Source organism: Canis lupus, chromosome 33 (genome assembly GCF_048164855.1).
Source record: "Canis lupus baileyi chromosome 33, mCanLup2.hap1, whole genome shotgun sequence".
NCBI classification, from domain to species: Eukaryota; Metazoa; Chordata; class Mammalia; order Carnivora; family Canidae; genus Canis; species Canis lupus.
Window position 1 is genome coordinate 10,728,609 of NC_132870.1, and position 13,640 is coordinate 10,742,248.

Below are 13,640 nucleotides of genomic sequence, written 5' to 3' on the forward strand. Positions count from 1 at the left end.
ATATTTCATTAAGATGAAATCTGAAAAGTAGAATTAATTAACAAAAAAATATAAGCTTTTTATAGCTCGACACATACTGTTAAACTGTACACGAAAAACAATGAGTCAATTTACATATCCACCAGAAATGTTTAAGAATACCTCCTTCACCAAAATTTCAAAAGCAATAAATGTTTAAAATATTCAATGTTGATAAGTTAACAATTTTTTAATTGATTTGATTTTTACTTCTTAGCTATTTTTTTAAAAGATTTATTTATTTTAGAGGAGGAAAGAGAGATCTGGAGCAGGATGAGAGGGAGAGGAAGAGAATCTCAATCAGACTTCCAGCTAAGTGCAAAGCTGAGGCAGGGCTCCATTCCACAACCCTGAGATAATGACCTGCGCTGAAATCAAGAGTTAGATGTTTAACCAAATGAGCCACCCAGGTGCCCCACTTCTTAGTTATTTCTAATATTTTTTCAAGAGATTTACTTTAGTGAAGTGAGAGTGTGAGAGAGTGTGGAAGAGGGGCAGAGGGAGAGAATCTTCAAGCAGACTCTGCTGAGTGGGGAGCCCAAGGCAGGGCACGATCTCAAGACCCATGAGATCATGCCCTAAGCTGAAACCAAGAGCCCGATGCCCAACCAACTGAGATACACAGGTGCCCCTTAATATCTTTTTTAAAAATGTGGCTATTCTAGTAACTATTCTTTTGCAAAGGAGCTGTTATTACATAGCTTCACTTCACTTCGAAGTATTAATTGTATAATCCCATTAACACAGTTTGTTAAAAATCATTTATAAACATGCATGCTAAAAAAACTTTTTAAATCATTAAAACTAAAGTATATTAGTTTGAAATGTTTATAATCATGCCACTTAGTAACTCAAACTAAGTGTTTAAGAACTACATTGAAATAAAAGTGCCTAAAACAGTGAAAGAGGAATAGCGTAGAAGGAAAAAAAACCTACATGCTCAATCTCCTTTTATGTATGTTAATAAGCTATATTCTAATTTCTCAATTTTTTTCTAATTTCTCAACTTTAATCCTTTGTAATTTTGCCCTTTTAATCCTTTAGCTACTCTTTTCAATAATCCACCAATTTTAATCAGTTTGAATAACCAAAATAGTATTTTATTGCCAAGATCAAGAACAGGTTAGGTATATAAGACTCAAGATAGTTTGGCTTATGGTGAATTATCACATCATAATGTCTCACCACACCCACTGTTCTACAATCTTGGCTAATTTTACTACATTTATTAAAAGATCTGCTTAAAGAAAACAATGGATTAACACTTTAAGAGACTGAATAAACAACTATCTACAAATATAAGTATTTAAATACCTCTTTTTCTGAGAAACCTGAAAAAAATCAAAATGTCAATTTATTACTTGAATGTCAGAAAGTAAAAGTGATCATTTATTACACTGCTTAACACAGAATACTTAAGTGTTAAATATGAAAATCATCTCCTCCTTTATTGTTTCTCTTTTATTAGATTATGTCTGTCTTCTAGTCAGGAGTTATCTGTTACCTTTATAAGGCTAATAATTTTATCATTTCTAGCTCTTGGAAGTATGCTATTATAATGTAGTTTATATATTTTATTTCCCTGAAATCTTTTGGAGCACTTATTCTTACTTGGTCATTTGGAAGTTTGACACCAAAAAATAACAACAATCTTGAAAATATTTATTAGAATCCTATAAATATTTGCTTAAAAAATCACAGAAACGTACTTTCAAAAAAAAAAGAAGCCAAATAATATGAATAAAACATATTCAGTGGCAGCATCAACAGATGGTGTAGGGAGCTTCCTTCTTCTAATAATCTGTTAACTTCTTCAAGTAAAATTAACTATGATCTTTATTTTTTTTTAAAGATTTATTTATTTATTCATTCAGAGAGAGTGAGAGAGAGGCAGAGACACAGGCAGAGGGAGAAGCAGGCCCCATGCAGGAAGCCCGATGTGGGACTCGATCCCAGGTCTCCAGGATCACACCCCAGGCTGCAGGCGGCGCTAAACCGCTGCGCCACCGGGGCTGCCCTAACTATGATCTTTAATAAGAATAATTACACTTCCTCAAACTACATAAAGCATGAGTTTTTACTCATCTTTGTAAGTGTTACTCTTGTTGATGTATAGCATATAACTTAAATATTATGAGTGCTATGCAATACCTCTGAAAGACAAATTCCCCTGACCTTTATTCAACCAAATCGTTGCCCCCTAAGAAACTTGCCCCATGCACAATTTTAGACCTGCTACTGGATATACTGTTTAAAATGTTTTCACTAAAAAATAATATATAAACAAGTTTTACCTCTCCCTGGAATGGCTTAAAGACAATAATCTCTTATGTGAAGCCTTTTGAATCACCTCTCAGGCATAATTTATTAAATCCTCTCCTATGCTACCATAAAAATAACATAAAAATGATAATCGCTAAATTTTACTGTCTTTAACTTTATATGTGCCTATTTCTGACTAAATTTCAAATACCTTGAAAGCAAGAACAGAATATTATTCAAATTTCAAGTTTATTTATACTCTCCATGTACTAGAGTAAGACCTTAGTAAATATATGCTAAATAAACTTGTTATTTGTAATACAGGTGCTCATTTTGGAATCTAAAAATTGGCTAATGACCATATATACAAACAATAAAATAAATCTGGATAGTTGCTGGTTGTTTTTTTTTTTTTTTTTAAAGATTTTATTTTTAAGTAATCTCTATACCCAACATGGAACTCAAATTTACAATCCCAATATGAAGAGTCACAACACTCCACCAACTGAGCCAGCTCAATGGTCTTTCTAAAATGTGTGTCCTTGGGGGTGCCTGGGTGGCTCCATTAGTTAAGCATCTGCCTTTGACTCAGGTCATGATCTTGGGGTTCAGGGATTGAGCCCCACATCAGGCTCCCTGCTCAGGGGGACTCTGCCTCTCTTTCTCCCTCCCTCTATGTGCAAGTGCACATGCATGCTCTAATAAATAAACAAATCTTTTTTAAAAAATAAAAAATAAAATGTGTGGCCTAAAAGCAATAATGGTCAAAGGAAACATACTAATAAAAGAAAGTAGATGACTTTATATTAAAGAATTCTTAAAGTTACATGAATGTAAAAAGTGAAGTTTATGTTGAACAGAACATTATAAATTATCCATAATCCTATTTGACTTAGTTGTTCTATGACAATTAAATTCTGACAGTTGGGCAGCCCGAGTGGCTCAGCGGTTTAGCGCCACCTTCAGCCCAGGGCGTGATCCTGGAGTCCCGGGATTGAGTCCCACGTTCGGGCTCCCTGCATGGAGCCTGCTTCTCCCTCTGCCTGTGTCTCTGCCTCTCTCTCTCTCTCTCTCTCTCTCCCTCTCCCTCTCCCTCTCTCTGTCTCATGAATAAATAAATAAAATCTTAAAAAAAATTCTGACCGTTGAAGAAATGTTGAATTCAAATTAAGAAACAAATCCAATAATAGATTTGTTTAAAACTTCAGTTGTAATACTTTCTAATGAATAGGAAGAGAATATACCATAGCAGAATTATCTGATACCCTTGGAACAACAACAATAGTAACATGATCCAAATAGCTGATATTTGTTATCTTTCATATACCAAACAAACGCTATAAGGACTCCAGTTATATCAATTCACTTATTCCTCATAAAAACCTAATCATCACTCTAATTTTACAGTTGAAAAATAAAAATGATAGTCCCTTAAATTAATGAAGTGTGTCTCATCCCCAAATAATCTCCATCATGTTTAAAACATAGTATTTCAGTTTTCAACCTCTGATTCTGTGGGAGTTATTTCAATCTATTGCTTAAGTTACACAATAAAGTTACAAGTTTAATTCTCACTTGCCCTATTTTTTACTTAAGAAAGTTACTATGTTGTACAAATTATTCTAAAATTCAATTATAAAATTTATAAAATGAATAATACTCTACTTAATTATTTTCCATTCATACATTGATATGCTGAATGGTAACTGAATTCAAATAATCTATTTTACTTTTTTTTTTTCCAAAGCTAATGTGGGTCACTGAATTTCACACTAGGGTTGAAAATTAGAACAATGGCATAAAATGTGGAAAATGCTGCATGAATGCATATGAATCATCAAAAAAATTTTAATATCACACTGACACATAATAGTAAAAAGGAATCTTAAACAAGTAATGAGGAACAATTAGAACATGGGTTCCTCCACACTACTTTATCACTTTATCAATTTTACTAAAACTGTCTTTTACAGCAGAATAACATGATTCTATAGACCACAGACTTAAAATTTACTATGCTTTTTCATCCAAGTCTAAATAGATTCTACTTCACTATCAGGTACAGAAAATCTCACTTAAGAGATAATTGTTTTAAAGTAGAGATTAAATTACCAGAACAGAAATATATACTAGAACACTAGTGCAGCTGAATAAACCACCAAGAATTCCTAACTTTCTAAGTTATTTCTAAATTCGTAAGTTAAAAGCTTACTAGTTAACAACAATTTATTAATTTCCCTAATAATGACTACTTACTGTTTAAGGTTCCAGAACTCTCAGAAGTTACATTACCAAGAAATAATGAATATTACCATTTAATTAGTACAATAAATTTAGCTTATACTAACCTCTAAGCACCTTTGCTTATGTCCTTTCACCTTCAATAAAAAAGGATTGAGACCAGTCATCTTGACTGTAACAAGTATGGCACCAAAAATTTGTCTTGTGTGGTTCTAGAAACCTTCATTTTTCATAATGCAATAAAGAAGTTGAAAAAGAAAAATAGTCTCACCTTTAGTGTGACATCACAGAGTTCTCCATTTTCATAAAACCGAAGAAGGGAACCATGAAAATCTTTCCAAGCTTCATTAGCTTCAAAGATAAAGGAGTCTTCTCCATCACCATCACTAATTGAAGACCTGTTTTTTATTTGCTGGTGCTGCCTTTTCCCCTTTGTGCAGTGATTCCTAGCTTGTTTTGTATTCACAGATTCTGAAGCCATTTGCAACACTCTTCTTTTAATACAGCACTGTTCTCAAACATCCCATTTATTCTTTTGTAAAGAGTGGGGAGAAGGCAGAAGGGAGATGCTGCCCACTAACCTTCAGATATTTTTCAAAATCCACTCAAATTGCCATTGTTCAGTTTCCTGAGATTTAAAAATAAGTAAAACACATAAAAATACACCAAAAGAAAAAATATCATTAGTAATTATAGTTTACCAAAACTACATATGCAAAGTGACCACACAAATTATTACTTAAGAACAAGTTACTTTGTAACTTTATGCTAAAAGTCATATAAGTTATCTAAGCTAATTATTCCACTGAAGGAACTCCTTTAAAAATTAATTTGAGGGGCATCTGGGTGGCTCAGTGGTTGAGCATCTGCCTTCTGCTCAGGGCATGATCCCAGGGTCCTGGGATTGAGTTCCATATCAGGTTCCCCACAGTGAGTTTGCTTCTCCCCCTCTGTCTATGTCTGCCTCTCTCTGTGTGTCTCTCACGAATAAACAAAATCTTTAAAAAAAAAAATCTAATTTGAAAATTCTGGGAAATGGTGGAATAGAAGCAGCAGGAATCTGCCTTCCCCACATAGGCAACAATTACACTGGCAGAATCTGTCTGATGTAACTATTTTGGAATTCTATGGAGCCTGCTGAAGGCTTGCAACTTCCAGGGAAAGACTGAGAAGTTTAATTTTGGTCAATTTAAGCAGTAGCAGCTGCCCATCCCCACATCCTCAGTCAGGTGGCAAGTAAGCAACTGTGTGCATGTTCCTTGGAGGAGCTACAATTTTTAGGATTCAGGGTGGGCAAAAAGAACCCAGTCCTCCAAATATCAGGGATCTCTGCTGATTGCTGACTACTGCTTCTGATCACCAAGGTATAGATAAAGGAAAAGGTGTATAGCCATTATTAATACACCTTTACCTGTTGCAAATCCCTCCCTCTTGGCTGAAGTGACTTCCAGATGATTTAAAAGGCTTGTGCCCTTTATTCCCATTCATTTTTTGGTTTGGGGGTTTTTTCCTCCCCCTTTCAGAAGCAAGACACAAAAAATAAAGAGTATAAACAAAGAAAATTAGAAAATGACAATGCATGCCAAGGGAAATGCTCAAATAAGACCTGAGAAGACCTTAAATTATACCTCAGGCTGGTCTTCAGCACAGAGATGGTCTAAAAACAATCAAAAAGAGGAGGAAAAAAAGTAACAAAAAATAGCAGAACTTAAAGAAGAATTCGATTAAATCTGGACACTGATTTCCAGAATTACTACATTATTAGATCCAAATGCCTAGTGTTCAACAACAACAAAAATCACAAGGCATATAATGAAACACATTCAAGGTGTGTGTTGGGGGAAGAAACAAACAACAAACTGTCTTGAAAAGGAACTAATGGAATTTATACTAAATGAAAACTTTAAAACAACTCTTTTAAGGATGCTCAACTAAAGGAAGATATAGAATCAGGCACACAATCAATACTATCAAAAAAAGAAACAGAAAAACTAAATAAAGACCAAAAAGAGTTCCTGAAATGGAGAAGTACAATAACTGAAATGAAAAATTCACTAGAGGGACTCAGGACAGATTTGAACAGGAAAAAGAAAGAATTACCAACCTCAAAGACAAGACAATGGAAATTATCGACTCTCAAGTGGAAAACATTGAAGAAACATGAGTAGAACCTAAAAGACCTGTGGAACATCAAACAGACCAATATACATTATTGGAATCCTAGAAGAGTAAGTGAGAGATAAAGGGGAAGAGAGAATATTTAAAGAATAATGACTGAAAACTTCCAAGATTTGATGAAAAACATAAATGTAAACATTCAAGAAGTTTTACGAAAGAGGAATTAAAAGAACCACACCAAGACATTATAAAAAAGCTTCCAAAAGCCAAAGATAAAAAAGAATCTTGAACACAACAAAAGAAAAGTGAATTGTTAGATAGAGGATTCCTCAATAAGGGTATACTCGCAGATTTTTTTAACCAGAAACTTCAGAAACCAGCAAGGGTGGGCAGATATGTTCAAGGTACTGAAAGACAAAAGCTGTAATCAGAAATATTGTATCTAGCAATAATGTCCTTCAAAAGTCAGGAAGGAATTAAGGCATTCCCAAATAAGCAAAAACTGGGAGAGTTTATGACCATTAGACACCACCTGCAAGAAATCGAGTCCTATAAGGTTAAATAAAAGAATGCCCAAGAGCAACTCAAAGCCATATGGAAAAATAAGAGTTTGATAAAAGTAAATACATGAAAAAAAAAAAAAGTAAATACATGGGTAATTACAAAATCTGGTATTACTGTAGTTTTGGTTTGTTTTTTTAAAGATTTTATTTATTTACTCATGACACACACACACAGCGGGCGGAGGGGCAGAGATACAGGCAGAGGGAGAAGCAGGCTCCATGCAGGGAGCCCGATGTGGGACTCGATCCCAGGTCTCCAGGATCAGGCCCTGGGCTGAAGACGGCGCTAAACCGCTGAGCCACTGGGGCTGCCCTAGTTTTGGTTTGTAACCACATTTTATTTTCTACAGATTTAATACACTAATACATCCATAGAAGAAAAAGTAATTATTAATGTGAAAGCAGCTTTACTGTAACTTTCATTTGCACACCGAATCTTGTTTCCTATACAACTTGAGAATAATTTAAAATAAATAAAAAATTGAAATTAAAAAAATTTAATTCAAAATTTAATAATTACTAATTGTGTAAAGATACACAAGTTAATATGGAAAGGATAGAAAAAAATACTCCATGCAAACAGGAACCAAAAGAGGGCAAATATAACTATACTAATACCAGATAAAAAAAGACCTTGAGTCTGAAAATGTTATAAGAAACAAAGAGAAATATATTAATAAAGGATCAATAGAATAAGAAAAGACAATTACAATGATTATGCATATAATGACAAATAATGAAAATACTTAAGTAAAAACTAATAGAATTGAAGTGACAAATAAATAGTTCCAGAATAATAACTGAAGACTCCAATACTCCATTCACAATAATAGACAGAATAACCACAGAAAAAGCAGAGGACACATAACACAATAAACCCATTAGATCGAAGACATAAAAACAAAACAAAACAAAACAAAAAAAACAAACAAAAAAAAAAAACCAAAAAAAAAACCACAACGCTCTACCCAACACAACACATATCCTTCTCAAGTGCACATGGGATGCTTTCCAGAATGAATCACTGGTAGGCCACAAATTAAGTCTCACAGATTTAAATAAAAAGATAAACTGCATACCAACTATCTTCTCTAACTACAACAGGATGAACTTAGACATCATGACAAAAGAAAAATGGAAAATTGGCAGAACTGGGAAAATTAACACACTTTTAAAACTACCAATGAATCAAAGAAGAAATCACAAGGAATAATAGAAAATACTTAGCAAATGAAAACAAAAACACAACATACCAAAACTGATAGGCGTCACAGTGAAAGCAGTGCTAAGGAGGAAACTTATGGCTATTGACATATTTTTAGAAATCTCAAATGAACAATTTAGCTTTACAACTTAACTAGAAAAGGAAAACTACCTAAACCCAAAGTTAGCAGAAGAAATGAAATTAACATTGGAACAGAGATAAATGAAATAGAAAATAGATACATGATAGAGGAAAACAAACCAAAAGTTGGTTCTTTGAAGAGATCAACACAATTGACAACACTTCAGCTAAATCAACTAAGACAAAGAGAGAATGCTCAAATTAATAAAATCAGAAATGAAAGTAAGGAACATTACTTCTGACTCTGTAAAAATAAAAAAAAAGTCATGAGAATACTATGAACAACTGTACATCCATAAATTGTGTATGAGATGGACAAGTTCCTAGGAAACAAAACCTAAATCATACACAAATAGAAAATCTAAATAGACTTATAACTATTAAAAAGACTGAATCAATAATCAAAAATCTCCCAACAAATTAAAGAACTAAATTTAATGGCTTCACTAATGAATTCTACCATATAAAGAAAAACTAATATTATTCCTTCCAAACTTTTCCCCCAAAATTGAAGAGGTCAGAAAACATCTTAATTCATTCTATGAGGCCAGCATTACCCTGTATGTGAAAACTACAAACCTATAAATCTTAGGAACATTGATGTCTGAAACTATAAAACTCCTAGAAAAAACACAGAGGAAATGCTTTATGACACTGAATGTGCCATGACTGCTTGGCTATAACACCAAAAGCACAGACAACAAAAGAAAAAAAAAAAAAAACAGACAAATGGGACTATATCAAATTTTAAAACTTCTGTGCAGCATAGGAAACAAGACAGTGAAAAGGCAACCCACAGAAAGGAAGAAAATATTTGCAAGTCATATATACATAAGAGGTTAATACCCAGAATAAACCCTTAATACCCTTCGACTCAAGAATAACAACAAAAAATATCAAACAATTCAATTTAAAAATAGGCAAAGGACTTGAATAGATATTTCTCCAAAGAAATAAAAAATGACCAATAAACACATGAAAAGATTATTTCAAAATAAGCAAATCAAGACCTCACAACCTTTAGGATGACCACAATAAAAAAAATTTAGAAAATAACAAGTGTTATTTAGTGCATAAGGATGTGGAAAAATTGGAACTTTATGCACTGTTGCTAGGAATACTAAAATGGTGCAGATGTGAGGTGCAGGATGAAGAAAGGAGATTAGAAGGATCCTAAGCTCACCTCGTCTCACAGACATACCTAGAAAGCCAAAGCAGATGAATTAACTTTAGAAAATGACACAAAGACTGGCAGAACAAACTTTCCAGAGCTACTCATGAAGAAGAGGCCACATAAAACAGGGTAAGAGGAACAAAGACATGGTCAGCAAACAAACTCCTTGCAAAACTAACCACAAATGGAAGGGGTACCACAAGCACAGAAAATAGAGAGGAGGAGCAACCCACATCAACATTTGCACTGGAGACAAAATCCCTAGAACAGCTGGCTTTGAAAACCAGTAAAGATTAATTTCATGAGTTTTTACAGTCAGTGTAGGGCTTAACTCCAAGTACTTAAAATCAGCAGGCCTGGTTCTGGGAGAGCCAGAAGGTGATAGGAAACCAAGTCCTTGCCCTGAAAGACCCAGCATAAAAACAGCAATTTGAAAAGCACCTGTGGTTTGCAGGAAGAAGAGTTATATAATCTCAGAATATGCTGAAGAGGCAAAGATCTTTAGGAGACTTCTTTAAGAACAAAAGAGCCGGCAGATGCCATTTCTCCTCCACCCCCAAGCCTAGAGAACTGGACACTTCTGGGAACACACTCCATCTAGCTTGCTAACACCACATGCCCTGACTCTGCATTCTCCTGCAGATCTGCCCCATCCAACCCTGTCTCGCTTGACAAGCATCCCTCCAAAGCAGCTCCTGCTGCAACACATTCTACAAGCAGCCCAGTTGGAGAATGGCATCACTCCAAAGTGACTCCTGCACCAGGGAGAGGGGAAACTAACCACATACACCAGTGCAACTGCAGCCTCATAAGACTTACTGGGGGCAGGCACCTGGTCTGATTGCAGGCCTACCAACCAACAAAAGCCTCTAGGGGGACACTGCAGGGAAAGCACCCTGCAGTTCAGTGTTACCACAGCTGCATCACACAAGCTGAAGGCAGCATCTAGTCTGACTGCTAACACCACCCAGCTACAAGCCCACAGTGGCCCCAGATCAGCCACTTAAAAGGACAGGGACCAAACCCTGCGAAGAGTAGATAAACTGGGTCATTCCAACCAACTGAACTTAAGGCAAACACTGCTCAGCTACAACACACATAGGAGGGTGCATGCGACAAACATAAAAGACACCCCTGAAGTGCCTATTTCTGGTGAACAGAGATGCTGTACTATAGCGCACTACTGGATCTCTTCTTCATAAAGCCACACATTCAAGAACAGATTTAGCTGACTTTCCTAATACAGGGAAACAAATACACAGAGTTAAATAAAATGAGGAGACAGAGGAATAGGTTCTAAAAGAAAGAACAGGACAAATCATAGGACAAGAGCTAAATGAAATGGAGATAAGCAATACACCTGATAAAGAATTCAAAGTAATGGTCATAAAGATACTTATAGAACTTGAGAAAATAGTGAAAGACCTCAGTGAGACTGTCACAAAGAGATAGAAAAGATAAAAAGAACCAATCAGAGATGGAGAACTCAATATCTGAAATTAAAATTGTGTACACTAGAAGGAATCAATACCAAACTAGAAAAGGCAGAAGAATGGATAAGCAAACTGGGAGTAAAACAACGAAGTTGAACAGAAAAAAAAAAAAAGTGAGAAAAAAATCAGAGTAGGTTATGGGAACTGACTGACATCATCAAGTGTAATAACACTCGCATATAGTGATCCCAGAAAGAGAAGAGAGAGAAAAGCCCAGAAAGAGAAAAGAGAGAAAAGGGAAAACGTATTTGAAGAAAGAATAGCTGAAAACATCCCAAATCTGGGGAAAGAAAGAGACCCCACATCTGGGAAGCACAGGGAACTCCGAAGAAAATCACCCCAAGGAGGTCTACACCATAATACATAACAATTAAAGTGGCAAAAAAGTAGTGAAAAAGAGAGAATTTTAAAAACAGCAAGAGAAAACAATTACTTGTGTACAAGGGAAACCCCAGAGGGCTATCAGCTGAGTTTTCAGCAGAACACTGCAGGCCACAAGGGAGTGACATGATATAGTCAAAGTGCTGAAAATAAAAAAACCTGCAAACAAGAATACTCTACCCAGCAAGACTATCATTCAGAATAGAAGGAGAGAGAGAGAGAGTTTCCCACACCAACAAAAGTTAAGGGAATTCTTTGAGTAGAAAGGAAAAACTATAATCAAGAGTAAGAAAATTAGGAAAGGAAATAAAATTCACAGGTAAATACAAACATAACAAAAGTACTAGATCAATCGGTTATAAAACCAGTACAGATTAAAAAAAAAAACAGTACAGATATTAAAGCACAAAATTAGTAAAATCAATTATTTCTATAAAATTCAGCCAAGGGATTCACAAAACAAAAGGATGTAAAGTATTATATACATAAAGTGTGGGGAGTAAAGATTTAGTGCTTTTAGAATGGGCTCAAAGTAAGCAACCATCAGCTTAATATAGACTAATATGTGCATAATATATTATATATGAACCTAATGGTAATCACAAATCAAAAACCCATAATCAATATTAAAAAATACACAAAAAAAGGAATCCCCAGGCATATCATTAAAGAAAGCCATCAAACAACAAGGAAGGAAAGAAGAATAGAGAATAACTACAAAAACAACCATAAAGTAAGTAATAGAATGGCAATAAGTACATATCTACCAATAATTATCTTGAATATAAATGAACTAAATGCTGTAATCAAAAGACAGAGGGTGACTGAATGGATATAAAAGCAAGATCCAATTATACATCGCCTACAAAACACTCACTTCAGATCTAAAAACACATGCAGGTTGAAAGTGAAGGGATGAAAAAACATTTATCATACAAATGGAAGTGAAGATAGAGCTGGGAATGTCCACAATAGCCAAAATATGGAAAGAGTCCAGATGCCCAACAGCAGATGAATGGATAAAGAAAATGTGGTATACATACACACATACACACACACACACACACACACTCTGCAATATTACTAAGCCATAAAAAAAGAACAAAATCTTGCCATTTGCAATGAAGTGGATGGAACTAGAGGGTACTATGTTAAAATAAATAAGTCAGAGAAAGACAAATACCATTTGATTCAATTTATATGTGGAATTTAAGATACAAAACTGATGAACATAGGGGAAGGGAAGGAAAAATAAAATAAGATGAAAACAGAGGGAGACAAACCAGAAGAGACTCTGAACTATAGGAAAGAAACTAAGGGTTGCTGGAGGGGAGATGTGTGGGGGGAATGGGCATTGAGGAGAGCACCTGATGGAATGAGTATTGGGTGTTTATTATACGCAACTGAGGAATCTCTAAATTCTACCCCTGAAACTAATAATACACTATATGTTAGTTAAGTTGAATTTAAATAGAAAAATTTTTAAAAAAGAAAACAAAGCTGGGGTAGCAATCTTTATATTGAACAAAATAAACTTTAAAACAAAGACTGTGACAAGAGACAAAGAAAATTACATAATGATAAAGGGCACATTCCAACAAGAGGATATTAAAAATTATAAATATTTACCCAACATAAAAACACTTAAATACATAAAGTATTAACAGACATAAAGAAAAGAATTTCAGTAATACAATAATAGTAGGGAACTTTAACACCCTCACTTATATTAATGGATAGATCATTCAGACAAAAAATCAACACAGCAACAGTGGCTTTGAATGACACACTGGATCAAATACATGTATTCAGAACATTCCATCTCCAAACATTCAGAAGTATTCAGAACATTCCATCCCAAAACAGTGGAACAATGAATAGGCTAACCTAGAAATCAAAGAGGAAATCACAAAATATATAGAAACAGACTAGACAGCAGCAGCTGGCATACAGCTCCTTAAATGTCATGGCTTCAATAGCACGGTAGCTCCCACCAGGTGGAGTGTCACCAGCCTATCCCCTAGGAAAATACTGCAGTCTCTTCC

The 13,640-nt window shown here is 34.7% G+C and overlaps 1 protein-coding gene and 1 long non-coding RNA gene across 3 annotated transcripts in view; one reads left to right on the forward strand and one right to left on the reverse strand.

Moving 5' to 3' along the window:
- The window catches only part of KLHL8 (kelch like family member 8), a 73,153-nt gene that overhangs the window by 25,677 nt on the left and 33,836 nt on the right, over positions 1 to 13,640 (reverse strand). For both annotated transcript variants that reach the window (XM_072810044.1, XM_072810043.1), the window contains exon 2: positions 4,793 to 5,149. In XM_072810044.1, the coding sequence (XP_072666145.1) occupies positions 4,793 to 5,002 (210 nt within the window). In that variant the 5' untranslated portion in view covers positions 5,003 to 5,149. The remainder of the gene's footprint in view (positions 1 to 4,792; positions 5,150 to 13,640) is intronic.
- The window catches only part of LOC140623598 (uncharacterized), a 51,586-nt gene that overhangs the window by 6,410 nt on the left and 31,536 nt on the right, over positions 1 to 13,640 (forward strand). The gene's annotated exons all lie outside the window — the stretch shown is intronic.